The 19,850-nt window shown below is 40.8% G+C and overlaps 1 protein-coding gene across 5 annotated transcripts in view; it reads right to left on the bottom strand.

Annotated features, from left to right (window-relative positions):
• Positions 1 to 8,285: 8,285 nt before the first annotated feature.
• Positions 8,286 to 19,850, bottom strand: part of rnf2 (ring finger protein 2) — a 50,579-nt gene continuing 39,014 nt past the window's right edge. For 4 of the 5 annotated variants that reach the window (XM_060829740.1, XM_060829743.1, XM_060829742.1 and 1 more), the window contains 4 exons: positions 18,246 to 18,524; positions 16,426 to 16,482; positions 12,290 to 12,461; positions 8,286 to 9,233 (listed from right to left, as the gene is read on the bottom strand). In XM_060829740.1, coding sequence (XP_060685723.1) covers positions 9,132 to 9,233; positions 12,290 to 12,461; positions 16,426 to 16,482; positions 18,246 to 18,524 — 610 coding nt within the window. In that variant the 3' untranslated portion in view covers positions 8,286 to 9,131. The remainder of the gene's footprint in view (positions 9,234 to 12,289; positions 12,462 to 16,425; positions 16,483 to 18,245; positions 18,525 to 19,850) is intronic. The other variant, XM_060829741.1, reaches the window with a different exon arrangement.

The following is a 19,850-nucleotide window of genomic DNA, read 5'->3' as shown; positions in this document are numbered from 1 at the left end:
AGCTAAAATACTCCATCCCCGGCAATGTCCTGGTGAATCTGGAATTAAAAAGTCTGATGATGACCATGAATCTGTTTTTGATTATTGGAAAAACTCAACTGCTTCACTTGTGTTATTTTGGGAAAGAATGAGAGATGACCTGAAGAGTGGTTTGAGGTTAAACCCTTTCTCCTCAACATGTTGGATGGAAAGTTGCATTGTGGCATCAATGGGTGGCAAGGTGGCACAGTGGTTAGCACTGCTGCCTCACAGCACCAGAGACCCGGGTTCAATTCCCGACTCAGGCAACTGACTGTGTGGAGTTTGCACGTTCTCCCCATGTCTGCGTGGGTTTCCTCCCACAGTTCAAAGATGTGCAGGTTAGGTGAATTGGCAATACTAAATTGCCCGTAGTGTTAGGTAAAGGGGTAAATGTAGGGGAATGGGTGGGTTGCGCTTCGGCGGGTCAGTGTGGACTTGTTGGGCCGAAGGGCTTGTTTCCACACTGTAAGTAATCTAATTTAATCTAATCCTGTCTATTGATATGCAATGACATCAGCATATAGGATTACATAGATCATTCAATGAAGAAACAGCTTGTTTGCCCAATCATTGAGTGTAACCATTTATGCTCCACTGGGAGCACTGGACTGATCTTTCTCTAAATCTACTGTTGTAATCCTTTACTCTCCTTTATATAGTTGCCTTGCTTCCACTTAGATGCATCTATATTTTGAGGAGACAGTGACATAGTGAAATCAACTGCCATATGACATTACAACTAACTGGAATCTAGTCTCCATAATGTTACATGAAATAGTCTCCATTAGTCACTGGGGACTCCGTAGATAGGAGGTTCTGTGGAGACGAAAGCGACTCGCAGTTGGTGTGTTGCCTCCCATCTGCCAGGGTTCGTGATGTCTCTGATTTTGTTTTCGGGATCCTTTGGGGGCGGGGGGAGCGGAACAGCTCCAAGTTGTGGTCCATGTAGACACCAGCGACATATGTAGGAAGAGAGATGAAGATTTAAGGGAGAAAGTCAGGGAGATAGAGTGGACATTTAGAGTTAGAATAAACAGTTATTATCTCTGGTTTGTTGCCTATGCCATGTGCAAGCGAAGCAAGGAATAGGGAGAGAGAGGGGTTGAATACGTGGCTACAGGGATGGTGCAGGAGGGATGGTTTTGGATTCCTGGATAATTGGGGTTCCTTCTGGGATAGGTAGGACCTCTACAATCAGGATGGTATTCACCTGAACCAGAGGGGTACTAACATCCTGTGGAGGAGAATTTGCTAATGGTGTTTGGGTGGGTTTAAATGAATTCCGCAGTGGAATGGGAACCAAAATTATAACTCGAGTATACAGGAGGTTGAGAGTAGTGAAGTCAGAACTAAGATTTCAGTATTGCAAGAAGACACTGGCAAGCAAGAAGTTCATTTGAAGTGTGCCTACTTCAATGCCAGGAGCATCAGGAATATGGTGGGTGAGCTTGCAGTTTGGGCTAGTACCTGGCATTTCGATGTTGTGGCCATTTCAGAGACATAGGTAGAGCAGGGACAGGATTGATTATTCAGTAAGAACAGAGAAAATTGTACTGTTAGTCAAGGACAGTATTACGGTTGCAGAAAGGATGTTTGAGGACTCATCTGCTGAGGTAGTATGGGCTGAGATTGGAAACGGGAAAGGAGAGGTTACCCTGTTGGGAGTTTTCTATAGGCCTTCAAATAGTTTCAGAGATGTAGAGGGGAGGATAGCAAAGATGATTCTCGATAGGAGCGAGAGTGATAGGGTCATTGTAATGGCGTCTTTCTGAATATTGACTGGCAATACTATAGTTTAAGTACTTTAGATGGGTCAGTTTTTGTTCAATGACCCTCTGTGAAAAATAAGGCAAAAAATTCCCTTATGCCTTGAAAATAATATTTGCAGTTCAAGTCTACCTTTTTATAGTGAGCCGTACCAGAGTGATGAAGATTTAAGTGTTCTGTGTCAGTCAGGGTCGAGAGTGTGGTACTGGACAAGCAGCGTGAAAATCAATGTTTCGGACAAAAACCCTTCATCAGGAATCTGTGTTAGTGTTTGCACAAAGCATACAGAACAGCCAATACTGATCTGATACCAACAGTACCATTAGAAATTACTATTTTCTAATCAACCGATGCAGAGATATTATGACACACCTCTGGAGCAGGTGGGAATTGAACCTAGACATTACCATTGCTCCAAACAAGCCCATCATTTTGTTTTAACTTCAGATAACTGATTATATATTCAGCAGCAGAAAGGATCCCCCACTATTTAGAGGGATCATCAACTAATTATAGTTCAGCTATTAGTTCCTCCTAACTATTGCCATTCTCTAATTAGCATTCTCTGGGTACAAAACTTCACTCTTCCTTTTAAGTTTCTTCATCAATGGTCTTCCAGTGTAGTTTCTGAATACATTAAGGCCCAATCTCTTCCAGGATGCGCTATTTTTCAAGGTTTTTCAGGGAAAATGTATTTTCTGCATCCAGCTACAATGCATAGAGTCATAGAGATGTACAGCATGGAAACAGACCCTTTGGTCCAACCCGTCCATGCCGACCAGATATCTCAACCCAATCTAGTCCCACCTGCCAGCACCTGGCCCATATCCCTCCAGATCCTTCCTATTCATATACCCATCCAAATGCCTCTTAAATGTTGCAATTGTACCAGCCTGCATCACTTCATCTGGCAGCTCATTCCATACATGTAACCACCCTGTGTGAAAAAGTTGACCCTTAGATCTCTTTATATCTTTCCCCCCTCACCCTAAACCTATGCCCTCTAGTTCTAGACTCTCCGACCCCATCCATGCCCCTCAATTTTGTAAATCTCTATGAAGTCACCCCTCAGCCTCCGACGCTCCAGGGAAAACAGTCCCAGCCTGTTCAGCCTCTCCCTATAGCTCAAATCCTCCAACCTTGGTAACATCCTTGGAAGTCTTTTCTGAACCCTTTCAAGTTTCACAACATCTTTCCAATAGGAAGGAGACCAGAATTGCACGCAATATTCCAACAGTGGCCTAACCAATGTCCTGACAGCTGCAACATGACCTCCTAACTCCTGTACTCAATACACCGACCAATAAAGGAAAGCATACCAAACACCTTCACTGTCCTAACTACCTGCGACTCCACTTTCAAGGAGCTATGAACCTGCAGTCCAACATCTCTTTGTTCAGCAACACTCCGTAGGAGTGTTAAGGTGTCTAAGTCCTGCTAAGGTGTCTAAGTCCTGCTAAGATTTGCTTTCCCAAAATGCAGCATCTCGCATTTATCTGAATTAAACGCCATCTGCCACTTCTCAGCCCATTGGCCCATCAGGTCAAGATCCTGTTGTAATCTGAGGTAACCCTCTTTGCTATCCACTGCACCTCCAATTTTGGTGTCATCTGCAAACTTACTAACTGTACCTCTTATGCTCGCATCCAAATCATTTATGTAAATGACAAAAAGTAGAGGTCCCAGCACCGATCCTTGTGGCACTCCACTGGGGAATATACTTTTTTCATATTCTAAGTTGTTTTAAAAAATGGGAAAATTGAGTTGAATTTCTTAAAACACTAAAGCTAGAATAGGGTATTTACTTTACTATTAAGGTGTATATAAACTAACTCTTGGTTAGAAAATGTGACCAATGCAGAAGAGACAAATTTTTATCAGAAAACAAGTTATGTAAATGACATGGAATATTTCGGCGTTTTTAATCAACACAGAATGAAATCACTTTATATTCAGTTCACCTCTGGATTCCCATTGAGACAATAATAACATTATGCACCCAATCCCTAGTCAACTATTGTTTAGAAAGTTACTTGGTGGATAGAAGGATTAAAAAAAGGCGACTGTAATCCACTTAAAAGACCCTTTGTTAATTTAAATAGAATCTTGCATTCCATCTGTTACTTTGCCCAGAATGTATTGCCAGAGAGAAATGTACATTCCCAGATGCAGACTCAAACTGGATTTGTCCAAAGCACATACAATGCAAAACAGATTCATAAATATTGCATTATGACAGTAAATCTCCATTCACAACCCCCTCAACTTTCCGTATGATATCTTAACAGGAGAGGAATTTCCAGACTAGGTGTCAAGTCTATTTTGTGCTTCTAATATAATGGAAAATATTCTACCTCTGCAGAACTATTTGCTCTCAGACTAGTTTAAACTGCCACCTTTTATCTAATCCTGAACTGGATACTGAGCAACATCAACGTGCATTTGCATCAGCACTTTTAAAACGTAGTAATGCTTCCCATCCCAAAGTACTCACACAGGAGCATTATCGAACTACATTTGGCACAGAAACACATAAGAAAATTAGGACAAGTGACTTAAAATTTGGGCAACGAGGTAGATTTTACAAAGTGTCTTTAGCATTCTTCTTTTAAGTGGTGGAAAGTTCCATGGAAGGGAATTCCAGTTTAGAACCTGGACCTCTGCAAACATGGCCACCAGTGTTAGAATGAGAGTCCACATTTGAGAGTCCAGCTTATGTCTTTAGCTAATATATTCCTGCTGATTTAAAATTTTCAAAGATTATCATAATTAATATCTCTTCATTTCTCTACCTATTTCTGCATTTAAATTTTTAATTAGCATCCAGTTTCCACTTTAGAAATTTATAGACAGCATATTCAAAAAGAAATCTAAAAATTATTCTCCCATTCGAAAAGAAAACTTTCTGCTCCATACTGTGGGACATTGCATTATGTTGGTACTGACAGGCTTTATTGTCGACTGTCTTTTTTTCTCTCTTTCTCCACACTTATCACAAGTAAAGCTCCTGAATAAAGTCAGATCATGGAGTTTGACAGCAATAGACGAGCAAAATGTAGACAGCAAATCATACATCTTAATATGGCAAAGAACAAGTGACTTTTCTTTCTTCCATTATACAAAGACAAAGTTTCCTGTTCCAACACCACCTCTCCCCATCATGCTCAACTCACTTAGCCACAGAAACTAAGACTTCCGAATTTGGGAAGCTGTACCTGCAGATGTTGTTTGCATTTTAAAGCATTCAGCAATCAGTGTAACAGTTCATTCTACAACAAGAGGCTATATAGGAAGGAAATATCAAATACTAGATCTAAAAATAGCATGACACAAATAGATATCTACTGAAGTGGAGAAGGGTCAGGAAATGCTAAGCATTTGTCTCTATTCTGTCACAAGTTAAAATATACTGGACAAGCAGGAGGCTGGAAGAACACAGCAAGCCAGGCACCTTTAGGAGTGTAGAAGTCGATGTATCGAGTGTAACCCTTCTTCAGGACTGGGGGTGGGTGTGGGGGAGCTGCAGATAAAGGAGGAGGTGGGTGCAGGTGGTGAAGTAGGGATAGGTGAAGATAGGTAGAGGGTATGACCTGGTTGGTCAATGGGAGGAATGAATCCAGTTGGTGGCAGTGAGGAGTGGAAGGGAGGGAGAGGGGCTGGGAAAGGAGTCATGGGATGGGAAGGGAGGTTATTTGAAATTGGAGAATTCAATGTTGAGTCCTCCAGGCTGTAGTAGCCCAGATGGAAGATATGGTGTTGTTCCTCCAATAGGCGCTGCGGTTTGTTTTGGCAATGGAGGAGGTCAAGGATGGTCATATCAGAAAGAGAGTAGTTGTGTGATTGGAGTTGGGCAGTAACTGGGTGGTCCAGTCAGCCCCTGTGGACCTGGCTGCAGAGCTTGGTGAGCCAGTCCCTAAATTTACGTTCGGTGTCCCCAATGTGGTGTATCTATAGAAGTTGAAATATGACATTTTACAAAATGAAGGTCCTTCAGAAATCCAGACATGCAATTGCAGAGTTGTCAAATTTCACTCATTCATTTTAAGATGTTTGAGCAAATGGAGCCCTTGCAACCCTCAGCATTTACAATGAAGCCTGACATGTGCCATCCAAACATATTTTATTGGGGTGTTTTATGAACAGAACTGTTGAAAAGGATCTTTCCAATGTACAAAATACTATGACTCAATTCTGTTACACCAAGTTCTGAGCAGAAACACACACAGCAGGATCTTCCCTGCCCTTGAAGTGACATGTACGTGGCAAGAAAATTGGGAAAATAGATTGGCAATACTGAAATTCTCCAGAGGGCAAAATGTCCCTTTCCAACCAAGTTTCGAATAATGAGGTAAGAGTTATGTTAGTGGGTAGAAAAAGGCCTATTTGCATCCATTTATAATTCCTGATCCTGCCATATTTATATACAGTTTCACAATTTCCTTCCCACTGGTTAGAAATTAGATGCCAACAATTCCGAACATAAAGATCAGTGTAAGTACCAGCTCACCACCTGTTCCTTTTGCCCTCCATTTGGACAGCTGTCACCAACATCACTAGGCACATTCCATGGGCAGTGACTACTCACACCTTTTCCACAGTCTTTCACATCAGAAACACACTAGCCTTACCATATACTTGTGGGGTAAAAACAAAGACTGCAGATGCTAGAAACCAGATTCTGGATCAGTGGTGCTAGAAGAGTACAGCAGTTCAGGCAGCATCCAAAGTGCTGCGAGATCAATGTTTCAGGCAAAAGCTCTTCATCGGGAAAGGCTGATGAAGGGCTTTTGCCCGAAATGTCAATTTCGCTGCACTTTGGATGCTGCCTGAATTGCTGTGCTCTTCCAGCACCACTGATCCAGAATCACCATATACTTGTGGCACATCTCTGGTCCATTTACAGTATGGAACACACCAAAACCTTTCATTGAAATTCTGCTGCCAGGACACATTGCAACCAGGACGTGCCTCAGGGATCCACACTCACTCTCTTAGCACTCACTCGCTCAGCACAAAAAGGCAAGGCAAGGATGTTGAAAGTATCCAAGCAGTGCATTGTCCACTAAGGCAACATTTAAAGGGTCATGATCCATTTTAAATCGGCTAGCCTTTTACACAGACAAATGTGGTTGGTTGTCAGTAGTCATTAGTCAAGGAGTGGACATGTTGCTGTATGTCATCGTGCTATGTCAAATTACATGTCTGCACCATGTGGCAGCAACAAGTGTAGCAAACATACAGGTACATCAACCGAATGGCCATGTCTCGAAGTCTAAGGGAGTAAGACATTAGTCTTCAAGGGACATACCCTACAAGGGGGAGTTTCCAGAATAGTAAGGGCAGCCTCTGATATCACTCCAGTTCCTTCAGACTGTGGAAACAGCACTGACTCAAGTGAGAACCTCAGACCAGGCTGGCACAGTCTGGTAATGTATCACCTCTGCTGGTCCTGAGAGAAATGGGTGTCCCTCCTCTGCACCACCTTATCCACCAGAACCTCCTGTCCTTGTCAGTCAAGTGGAGTGCCATTTTTCCTCTGCCCACCAGTCTGAGGAAGTTCTGGAGATGAAGAAACTGTGCAGGACAGCTCTGGACAGACAGCAGTTGAGCTGGTGCACAAATGCATTTTAAATAAGGCACCAAGAGTCCCAGGAAGTCCTGACAATACCAAGTACTTCAGCTTCTGGTGAGAGGGAAGATAAAATAAGCAGGACGCCATGGGGGCATGGTGCATAGTTAATGTGGTTAACTTTGGAAAAAGTGAACTCTTACTATGATTCACAGAGAAACTTTCAATGAAACTGGCCAGAACTGACACAGCTGATTTCCAGTAAAATTCCACCTACACAGTCATTACATTCATGGGTTTGAAAAAGGTTCAAAGGTGCAAACAAGATTTCAAAACAGATTTCTGGAGCAAAAACAGCAACTTAAGATCTAAAAGAAGAGTGTTTAATTCCAGAATACGGCAAATGCTGGAAATCTAGAAATATTCAGCAGGTCTGGCAACATCTGTGCAGGCTAAAAAACTGAAATAACATGTCAGGTTGACAATCCTTCAGAGTACGTTGAACATTGTCTGGTGTTCGTTAACAACATTTAATGCCTGGCACTGCTATAAACAGCTTCCAAATTGAAATCCCATATTCTTGTTCAAATGAAACAATAACTTAGAAAAATAAAATTGATTTGTGAGACATGGGCAATGCTGGCTGGGCTAACATTTATTGTCCATTGCTAGTTGCCTTTGAGAAGGTGATGGTGGTCAGCTGCCTTCTTGAGTTGCTGCTGTCAGTTTGGTATACGTAGATGCACAACATACTGGAATTGCTTACCCCATCACCCTTAAGTGTAATGGTATTTGCTAGTAATTAGTGCAATCTTTTATTCAAGTAAAGAAACAGAATTATTTAATTTCAATTTGATGGTACAGTGTACAAATAAGTAGATGCCCAGGTACATTAGTTTCACGGTACAGCTACCAGTACTTGATTGACAATATAAATACCCATCATACATTTGACATGAAGAAAATGACTTAAAAAAATGACACTGAAAATATATTTCTGTGTGCGCAATGCTTTGCCATTCTGTAGCATTTCATTTTGGAATGTAGAAGTTTGTTTTAAACCATAGGTTTGTAATGTTAAAAATCACTTGCCTTCAAATTAAATAATTTGGTTACCCTCCAAATAACTTAGTATGTTAATACACTGCATAGGATGGGGGTTTAAATGCCACTCAGAACATGGCTTGGGGCATGACAACTAGTCTTAGCCCTTGGAGTTAGAGGAAGGAAGCCTGTGATATTCTTACTATTTTCCATTGTCAACCTACTGACCCACTCCGCCCTGCCTCACATCTGAAGTGTAGTCACTTAAGTTTGGAGGGCTGCTGTTGTACTGTTTTCCAACATCTGTTGACACTTTAGGGGTCTGAGAATTTTTTGAATATGAAATTAGATCTTTGCCAATAGGTTTGCAAGAGATTCACAGCAACCAAAACAATATATATATATTTCTATATAACTGACTGCCTGGGATATAATCCATAAACCAAGAAACTGAGAAGCAACACACTACAAACTTCTACTTTCTGAATTCCAGGTGGTGCCCACAATATCATGATCAGATAAGAGAACTTAATGGGACACTGTCCTCTTTCCCAAGTCTGTGATGTTAAGTTGTGAATTTGCACGTCACAGATCTGTAAATTTGAACATGTGACACTTTTTATTCAACAGAACATCTCATGATGCTGGTTGTTGTTGCATGGAAGACAAATGTGTCACAACCAACAAAACTTCTGACTTAATTTCTGCATCATGGATCTTGCACCAATGCTTATTTGTGTTCCTTGGTTGGTGCATAATAAAGTTCCATTGGTTTGTTCACCTTCCAGTACTTCTCACTGACAAGTTCTAGTGAAAAGGAGCCATTCAGCAACTAGAAAAACAAAACAAAATCGCACATTTTACAAATCCTTCGCACAAAGTCATAATCCTTACCAGTGACATAATTGAGGGCACTGCTAATTTGCATAGAATAACATCTCAATTAGGCCAAGTTTACTATTTTGTTTGTTTTATACAAGTTAATATACGATACTCGTTACATTAAGCACAAATATGTGCATATATTATTCTTTTTCCTTTTTTCTAACTGCAACAATGCATTGAGTGACATCTACCAGGCAGAAGGTCAAACTCAGCTAGATATTCACAAAACAGGTCTTCTGAAGACAATAGATAAGGAGAAGGTGGGTCTTCAATACCCAGGGTTTGCTGCACTAACCAGGGGAAAAGATGGGCTTCATTTAATGGTGCATTCAAAAGGCAGTGTTCCCAGTTGTGAAGTACTCCCACATTAGTGTGTTGAAGTGTCAGCATAGATTATGGAATGGGATATTTTAAAAGAACATGATTTTAGAGTGGGACTTAAATCTATGACTTTCTAACTCAGAGCTAATGCAGCTACCACTGAGCTAAAATTTTAAAATCAATTCCATTGCAATACTTCTTCAATTAGTAACACACTATATTAAGCAATAACTAAGGACCACTGCCATGCACTGAAGTATCCTGCAATTCACTTTTATTGGATTACTAAGCCAAACAATGGCAAGACTTGATGAAACCACATTAATTGCATCTAACTAAAATTGAATAAAAATGAATATCAAAAGTAAATTCACTTAATCATATGGGGTATGAAGTATCAACAAAATTCCCACTGAGATTATCTAACTTAGAACTAACTCAGTGGGACTTTTGTTCTTTTTTTTCGCAATTACACTTCTATAAAGTCGCATAAAACCATGTCATTACTTTCAACAAGCTTACTATTTTATTGTTGGTTGACCTATTAGTTATTGGATTATTCTTTCCCCTTTTTAAAGTGAATGTAATATTTGCCATACATCAGTTCTTTGGCACAAATCCCGTCTCGGTTTGTTTTAAAGAATGTAACAGTTAGCCTTGTAACCTTCTTCAAAATTGAGATGAACAAAATTGGACTTGCTGACTTGAAGTTTGCTCCAAATGACATTGTTGATACTCTGTTTTTAAAACTTATCTCCAGTAGCAACACTGGCACATTTCCCTGATCTAGTTCTGCAGTCTCACTTTAACCTTTACTTGCAAAGGCAAAAACACTTAAATAATAGGAGCTGCCTTTGAAATATGGCTTAAATCCTTCTAAACAGGCTTGAAAATCTAAAAAACACCATGGATTTGCAGCTAGAGGAGCTTAAAACCAAACCCCAATCTTGGTTATCTTTGGAATTAGTTTGTTATTGGGGACAATACTCATGAGTTCACTGTAACTTTTGCAGAACAGGCTCCCAGCAAACAGTAGTGACTGCTCAAGAGGAATCACTGTCAAAAAACAGTCATACAAGATACAGTATCCTGTATCCTTCTTCAGTTTCCTGAAGAAGGGCTTATGCCCGAAACATCGAATCTCCTGTTCCTTGGATGCTGCCTGACCTGCTGCGCTTTTCCAGCAACACATTTTCAGCATACAAGATACAGTGGTCAGACTTGCCAAAAGAAAATCTGCTTTAAATAATTTACCCTTCTCATTACAAAACTAGACCATTTAAATGTTTTGCTTGTGCAAATCTTTTAACAGTGAGAATATATTAAAATAAAGAAAGCTTAAACAATTGATGTGAGCACCTTTAACTGAAGCTTGAATGTGGTCCCCCATTTATGTTGGGAGCAACAGGAATCCAGTCCCAAAGCTGTTTTTGTCAGCGTCCACAAAACCTCCTCATCTCTTACCCTGACCATCCAAGTAACTGGCTGCCACCTACAGCTAAGCCCAGAGGTTCAGGACATTTGCAACCCTCACAGTGAAACTTAGCTTTGTTCCCAAACGTCTTTCAGATCCAACCATCTTGCCTCATCTGTCCTAAAACGCTACCACTTACACTTAAAATAGAAGCAGCAATTCCCCAGTATTCTCTTTGTCCCACTTGCCATGGAGAGTGCTTTGCCTCACATGCCTCCCTGAACCAAGGTTTGCAAATCTCAGCTTTGCCAAACTCCACTACCTCTGGCCCATGTTAAAATATGCAACTAAAGATTTCATCTTGTTCAAATACAGACCACACTGCTACCTAGTTCCTCCAGCCAAGCAACTTTTACATACTTTCTGCCTCACATTTTCCAATCCCTCTGCTGCACTGCCTGCATCCAGAGCCACAAGAACTCTCCTCAAATCAGTTTGTTGGCTCTCTCACTCGCTATCTCCGCTACCCACTAGCTCCACTATAGTGTAGCATCTAGTAGTACACTATACTCTAATATGCTATAGTGTAGCGTCTAGTTGTCTAGTAGTATGTATGTTACTAGTATAGCAAGAAACAACAGGTACAAAATAATTAGATACCACTTTTCAGTTGAAGTACCTCACAGTAAATTTGCCTTCAAAGTACAGAAATAAAAGCTCTAATTTCATGTTTCTGATGCAAGATCTAGATCTGACACAGGATGTTAAGATCAGATCAATTGTCTCCCCTCCCAATTATACCATTTCAAATACTTTCTGGGGCTGCAAAACACGTGAGTAAAATTGATCGCCGAGCTCTCTAGGAAATCAAACTGCAGACCCTAAAACACTGCAAGCCAAGTTATCACTGACATCCATGTGAAATCTTTAGGAAATGGGTTGCCACATAAGTATGCCAAACGATCGAGACTGGAGCTGTTCACCATTTTAAGCCAACATCAGGCTGTAAATCTCAAAATTCAAAACTCTAGAGTGAGCACTTAATGGGAATTTGTGCAATTTTTCAATCTAGGAAAATCAGCTACAATCTGTCATTGTGAAATTATTTGATGCAAATACAACTTCAATTTCTCGAGGACAGAAATTTTAGACTTACCTTTGTCTTTCAAATGCTAACTATTTGTGTTTTCAGAATTTGTGGAGTTTTATTTTGATCTGAAAATTATAATTAAAACTCCTCACTCTTGTAAACCAGTTAAGATACTTACAGTAAATTGGCCATTCACTGTTGCAATATAAATGGTGTACTGTTTCTCACTGACTGTTTCCACATTCATTGGATTTGCTTCTTCATTCTTCCTGAGCTCTTCCAGGGCTAATCTCATAGCCAAGTACTTAGACAGATGGTCAACAGTGGCATTTCCTGTTGTTTTTATATACCTAGTTACAGCAGAAAAGAAAAAAAAGGAACATGAGACACTGGTCCATGTACTATGCTTCCCCTACAACCACCTTAAACTTAAAAAAAGGGTGAGGGGATAAGTACATGATGTGTTTGTTTTATTGTTAGTGTTAGCGTGGAACATCCATACCAAAACTTGTAGAAAGACTGATGTTGCCTTCCCTTCTGTCTCTCCTCATATTCATTATCCCATATTCTCAGACTTATAAATTATGTCAGAATGGAATATGTTAATTATTTAAGATTAGAAAACTTAACCTAAGTATTTCATGTATTTTCTAATTTTTGCTTAAGGAACAACATTATATTAATTGACAAACAAAATTGCAAGGCCCCTAGATTTTCCGGTTTCAAATACTACATATGGTAAAGGCACAAGTAATTTAATCATGTAATTTGAAGTAGCTTTCACAATTGCATAAATAAGGCTTTAAACCAACTCACTGCATTAATTTAGAGAATGGTTCCAGAGATGATCCTCGACTTGTGTCAGCTAATGTTACAAACACGCTTCAAATTTAATTTTTCTTACAGGACCAAAATTTTTAAATATTGTGAAAAATGGATTTGAATTTCATAGCAATACCTGGAGTGGTTTATTTAAAAGAAGTAATTGAAACATCACAGTGTGTTTATGGGAGGAAGAGTAACTAAGATAGTGTTATGATTTGGAGATGCCGGTGTTGGACTGGGGTGAACAAAGTTAAAAATCACACAACACCAGGTTATAGTCCAACAGGTTTAATTGGAAGGACACTAGCTTTCGGAGCGATGCTCCTTCATCAGGTGGTAGACTATCATCTGATGAAGGAGCGATGCTCCGAAAGCTAGTGTCCTTCCAATTAAACCTGTTGGACTATAACCTGGTGTTGTGTGATTTTTAACAAAGATAGTGTGAGAAAGAGAGAGAGAAAAAGGAGAGAAAGAAAGAAAGAAAGAAAGGAGAGAAAGAAAGGAGAGAAAGAAAGAAAGGAGAGAAAGAAAGAAAGGAAGAAAGAAAGAAAGAAAGAAGGAAAGAAAGAAAGAAGAGAGAGAAAGAAAGAAAGAAAGAAAGAAAGAAAGAAAGAAAGAAAGAAAGAAGAGAGAGAAAGAAAGAAAGAAAGAAAGAAAGAGAGAAAGAAAGAGAGAAAGAAAGAGAGAAAGAAAGAAGAGAGAGAAAGAAAGAAAGAAAGAGAGAAAGAAAGAAGAGAGAGAAAGAAAGAAGAGAAAGAAAGAAGAGAGAGAGAGAAAGAAAGAAAGAAAGAGAGAAAGAAAGAAGAGAGAGAAAGAAAGAAAGAAAGAAAGAAAGAAAGAAAGAAAGAAAGACAAAGAAAGAAAGAGAGGGAGAGCGGGAGGGAGCGCGCGAGAGAGATAGAGCGGGCAAGAGAGATAGAGCGGGCGAACGAGTGCGAAAGCGAGAGCGAGCGCGTGATGGAGTGCGAAAGCGCGCGCGGGCGAGAAGAGAGAAACAGCACACGGAGAGAGAGCACGCGCGCAAGAGAACGAGAGAGTGAGAGAACGAGACGAGAGCGGGAGGGAGCGCGCGAGATAGAGCGGGCGAGAGAGATACAGCGGGCGAGAGAGATAGAGCGGGCGAACGAGTGCGAAAGCGAGAGCGAGCGCGTGATGAAGTGCGAAAGCGAGAGCGAGCGCGTGATGGAGTGCGAAAGCGAAAGCGAGCACGTGATGGAGTGCGAGAGAGAGAGCGCGCGGGCGAGAAGAGAGAAACAGTGCGCGGAGAGAGAGCACGCGCGCAAGAGAACGAGAGCGCGAGAGGGAGCGCGCGAGGGCGCCGCGACAGAGCGCACGCGAGAAAGCAAGAGCGCGCGAGGGAGAGTGCGCATGAGAACGCGACAGAGAGCGAGAGTGAGAGAGCGCGCGCATGGAGAGAGCGAAAGTGCGAGTACGGGAGCGCGCGAGAGCGAAGGGAGAGCGCACGAGAGAGCGAGCGCTCGAGAGATTGCGCGGAAGCGAGGGAGAGGGAGCGAGAGTGAGGGGGCGCCGCGACAGAGAGCGAACGTGACAGAGAGCAAGCGCGAAAGGGAGAGCGTGCACGCGAACGCGACAGAGAGCGGGTGCGTAGAGAGACAGAGAGAGAGCGCGCGCGCGCATGTGAGAGAGAGAGAGAGAGAGCGCGCGCAGAGATTGAGAGAGCGTGCGGAGAGGGGGAGCGCACGAGAACGAGAGTGAGAGAACGAGATGAAAGTGAGCGAAAGAGTGTGAGAGAGAGAATGAGCAAACGAGAGTGAGCGAACGACAGCGAGAGAGCAGCGCACGTGCGCGCGCGCGAGAGAGAGAGAGAGAGTAGAGCGCGCGCGGAGAGAGAGAGCACGCGAGAACGAGAGTGAGGGGGAGCGTGGCCACGAGAGTGCAGGCACGAGACAGCGTGGGGGAGAGAGAGTGAGCGAACAAGAGAGAAAGCGCGAGAGCGAGCGACAGAGAGCGAGCGTGAGAGAGAGCGTGAGAGAGAGAGCATGAGAGCAGGTGTGAGAGTGAACGAGTGAGTGTGCGAGTGAGCGAGAGAGTTTTGAGTTAAAAGGATAAAAATTTCAAATTTCCACATTAGCAAATGTACACTTTTACCAGTTATTGTACCCCACTGAATGTTCCGTTTATATAATTAACCAATATTTGCATATAAGAGAGCAATCCAGTTGGTAAATTGTTTTTCAACTATTTCATTGGCTATCTTGAAAACTGGGAAAACGATCCTCATTCGATGCTGTGACCCATGGAGCATTAACTTGAGCATTGCCATCAACTGCCTTAGGTTAGAAAGATGAAATCAGTCAGAGATCCTGGACCTAAATACCAGTGTGGAAGTGTGTGACTATGTGTGGCCATTAGGTGAGGAAAAGATCAGCCATTGAAGCCCTGGGTGGTCAAATTGATGATCCTGGGAGTATTGGTCACACCTTTGGGAGAAGAGAGGAAGAAATAAAGATGGAGAAACAAAGCTGTACATGAAAAGATATTGAACAATTGTGGTTTATTGGTGTCATATGGCAATTGCATGTAACCAGGAAGTTATTATACAGATTTATTCCTGTTTCTACGCAATGGTTAAAGATCTTAAACTGTCGTTGATGTTGCGCATAATATGTTTCGTGGTGTGAAAGTCCCACAGTCCCAGAGCCTGCTCTGCTCAGAGGTTTTGTTTTCATAGACAGCACCTGTGGCCCTCAAACCATTATCACTTTATTAGCTACTGTGAATTATGCCACAATTTAATTATGCTGCTTTGTTAAAATACCTGTATAATAATCAATCAAACATATCTGCAGTGGAGCTTGGCTGATGGCTGAGAGAGAAAATGCTCATAATTAACAGTTTGTTCCCTGGCCTAGGCAGAGTTTGATGATCGCAGCTGGGAACAACAGAAAGTTCAAAATCTATTTCAAATGCAAGTCTCCATCTCAAAACTCACTGTTTGAGAGTCACAAGAAGAATGATTATTTGCCACAATATTAAAAGGACCTCACACACCTGTAAAAGCATGCCTCAGCAGGAGAAACTACATTGAAAGGAGGAATGAGTTGTAAAAATAGTTATATATAAACAAAAGATCCAATGGCTTCAATAACAGGAGGCCTGATAGTGGATGTTTCCAGTCCTGACTGGGTTTGTCAGGCAATGCCATCCACAGCAGTATTCACCTCCACCGGTAATACAGTTCCTGGGATTCAAGTCCATCCATCTCATAGAAACAAGGTCTAAGGTCACCAGCAAACCAGCAGGTCGGCACCATACTGACCACAACGCTAGAACTGAGTACTGACTGTCAGGTGTAAACTGATACACTGCCCTGGAACATTTCTGGCACTAATCAGTTTACAAATTGACAGTGAAGACTCAAGAGAGAGAGTGTCCATGAATCAAACTGAAGCGGATTCTCCCAGACCTCCATTTGTAGGTGGTCTGTTACTGGTTTGTGGAGAAACCGGTTGCAGTGAAACTGCTTACCGCTTTCTCGACACCGGTGTGCGCCCCACAATCCTCTGGACACCAACCGTGACCTGCCTTGGTTAAAAGAGAAAAATATTTAGAGTCATAAAACAGGTAGCTCTTAATTGGTAGCATGCTCTATGATCACCTTTACTGTATTGACAATATCAACACCATTAAACTTGCAGAACACAATCACCACTTCTAGGCATAACTTCTAATTCTCTCAAAACGTTCAGTATTCATGTCAAAATAATTCACATTTGCCTCTCCTTCCCAGTTTTACTGTCCTTTCCTGATATTACTGGCACATGCTGAGGCATGAGTAGTTCTAGATAGTGAGGGTTGCCAGCACATTCAATCACAAAACCATCTCAATCGAGCTGAAACTTTTAGGGGTACAATTTCCATCAAGTCAATTAATAACCAGAGAGGCAATTCTGGCTGATCGTTTCCATTTCATTATGCCAGGGTCACGGAGACCAACACACAGCCGCAGTTCATGCCTTGTTCGATATCAGCTAACTTAGCACAGGTGAACACTGGAAACTGGACAACACAACTCCATTCATGTTGAAAGTGTGATGCTGGAAAAGGACAGCAGGTCAGGCAGGAAAGTGATGAGGGTTTTTTTGCCCGAAACGTCAATTTTCCTGCTCCTCGGAAGCTGCCTGGCCTGCTGTGCTTTTCCAGCACCACACTCTCGACTCTAATCTCCAGCATCTGCAGTCCTCACTTTCACCAACTCTATTCATGCTAAACTGCTTCAAGTCTTAACATGATACAATGTATAAACAGAAACCTAAGGCCTAGCAGGAGGCCATTAAGACCTATTGTGCCTATACTGACTCTTTGAAAGAGCAGCAACACTTGTTACTACAACCCACATTTTGTTGCCCAGAACCCTGAATTTCTTCACTGCCAAGTGTCCATCCAACCTATCCTTTGAAAATGAATCACCTTTGTCACCTTTTCAGCTGGAACTCTGAAAAAGTCACATCTCCCCTCCAGATCTTTAGCCAAAGATTTGACTCTCTCTTCTTTAACTATTGAAAAACTTGCCAGAGAAATACATTTTCTGTTTAAGCTGTCGATATCTTTCGATCTTGTAAACCAGAAATAACAATCCTAACTTTTCCAAACACTCCCCATTAGTTTCACAACTCTTACATTATTCTAATTAACCTCTTCAGCTGCCTTAGGGCCTTAAATAGAGTACCCAGAATTGTTCACAATTTTCAACATCAGATTCATGACCAGTGATTTATAAAGTTCAAGCACGGTCTATTTGGGTTTACAGTCTCTTCCTCTTTTTGAAAACCTAAGTAATCCTATGGTCTTTTCACCATTTTGTGAAGTTGTCCTGCTACATTTAAGGATGTGTACATATACAAAGATCTTCCTGCTCATCCATATTTCTCAAAACATGCCACAGATAGTGTATTTTGAAATTAGCCCTCACAAAGTGTTGCTCCAAATTAAACTCCATTGAACATCACACATTTGCTCATTTTGCAAATGTGTGTCATCCTAATGCCAGTGGCTTAGTAGTTAGTTTTTTTGCAAATTTAAATATACCAATTGCAAATTTTTTTTTGTCAATTGAAGCAGTGGAACCTGTGGCCTTATTCATAATATGGCTGCAAGCTTTGATTTCTGTAGTATTGATGACGTATCACTCCAGAGATGTTAATCTATCTTTCTCTTTCAGATACTGACTTGACCAGATGTATATTTCCAGAAATATCTGTTTTTGTTATTAGCATTCATTGTTTCATGAAACAAATTCTGAATTCTTCTGATCTGGTGAATGATGATAATCCCTTTCACCCACATACCTGGTCTGTGCTGTTTCATCTTTCTCCATTAGTGTAGGATGAGGCCTGAAGACCAGTTCAATTTCATTGGTTCCATCAGTCACTGGATCAGGATCCCCTGTCCCATTCTCATTCATGGTGTCAAGATCAGGACCAGACTCATCTGATGTCTTTGCACGTTTTTGACTTGGTCCTGCCTCCTGATTGCTATGCGTGGAAGCGTTACTGCAATGTGAACTGTCCCCATTGTCTTCTGCTCCACTTCCATTCTCAGCCTGGTGTTTTCTCACCCTCTGTGCTCTACCAGACAATAATTCAACACGTTGGTTTTAAACTGGACAGTTGCTAAGAAAAATGTCAACACACATTTGATACATGCAGAATTCAAATCAACTAGTTATGTTGTTATCATATTTTAATGCATTTGAATTGTCAGTGAAACAAGTATTTAAAATCACTATAAAATGGTTGACAAATGCTGTGAAATATTTAGTTCATCAACAATCTTAATACATTTTTGTTAAAAAGCTGACAGACAAAGTCTTCTTGTTAAAAGGACATAACAGTCATTAAATCAGTTTCCATTCATAAACAGTACTCTATGGTTCCTCTGCACTGCTAGAACACTGAAGAATTCATGCCTCCTATCAAGATATAAATCCATGATTACCAAAATAATAAATATGGAATTTGAATTAATTTCTCGGAAGGAAAAATCAAAATCTTATCAGGCTTTACACCACCTGTGATTTTTAAGCAGAAGTGCAGAGAATTGTTCAACTAATAAGGGCTTAGTAGAATACTTTATAATGATGAGTTACGAAAATCGCCATATGATCATTGTGTCAGCAATCTTCCTGCTGAGTCCACTGTTTGTGGATTTGACGTAGAAAATATTAACATTATCACATTTAAATCTCACAAAGGCTCTGATTGGTCAATTAGAAATAAAAAATATTGTTACAACTTTAATACTTGTTACATAGAAACTTTAAAGTACTTTTTCTTAAAAGATCTTTTGTCAATGACTGAGAACGCTTAAAAAGGCAAGTCTTTTTTCAGGAGAGAAAAGGTACATGGAAAATGTCTTGGAGAAAAACATTTCTTCATTACGGACTACAAAATAGTGCAATGCAAGCTAAACTATATTATATTAAATTATTTATTTTCTAATCCAGGTTAGTCAAAGTTGCTTTTTCAATTACTTCACTTGTTGCATTCTGATATTGTGCTTCGGATAATGGTAATTTGAATTTAACCTAAGCAGCAGCCACAATACCTCAACACCTGCTGGTCAAAAGTTAGTTTTATGGTTTCTAGTTTCTGGCAATGGCCTTTCCTGTAGCATCTAAAAGATGAATCAACAATGCAACAAGCTGGTCATGCTCATAAGAAATGGTGACTAAAGACAGACATTCAGGTTAGTTCCTGGAGATCTCTTAAAAAAAATCATCTAGTAAGGTTTGTCTCAGTGCTTCATATTACAACAACATTCCTTCTGTAGCCAGGGCTGTAACATGAAGTGCAGTTTAAGACTTTGTATAATCAATAATTTTCCAAATAACACTGTAGTCACTTACATGCAGTAACAATGACATCTTAAGTTTATTTATCACCGCTAATCAG

The sequence above is a fragment of the Hemiscyllium ocellatum genome, chromosome 9, assembly GCF_020745735.1.
Source record: "Hemiscyllium ocellatum isolate sHemOce1 chromosome 9, sHemOce1.pat.X.cur, whole genome shotgun sequence".
Classification (NCBI taxonomy): domain Eukaryota; kingdom Metazoa; phylum Chordata; class Chondrichthyes; order Orectolobiformes; family Hemiscylliidae; genus Hemiscyllium; species Hemiscyllium ocellatum.
Note: the sequence above shows the minus strand (reverse complement) of the source record. Positions and strands in the feature narration are given on the sequence as shown.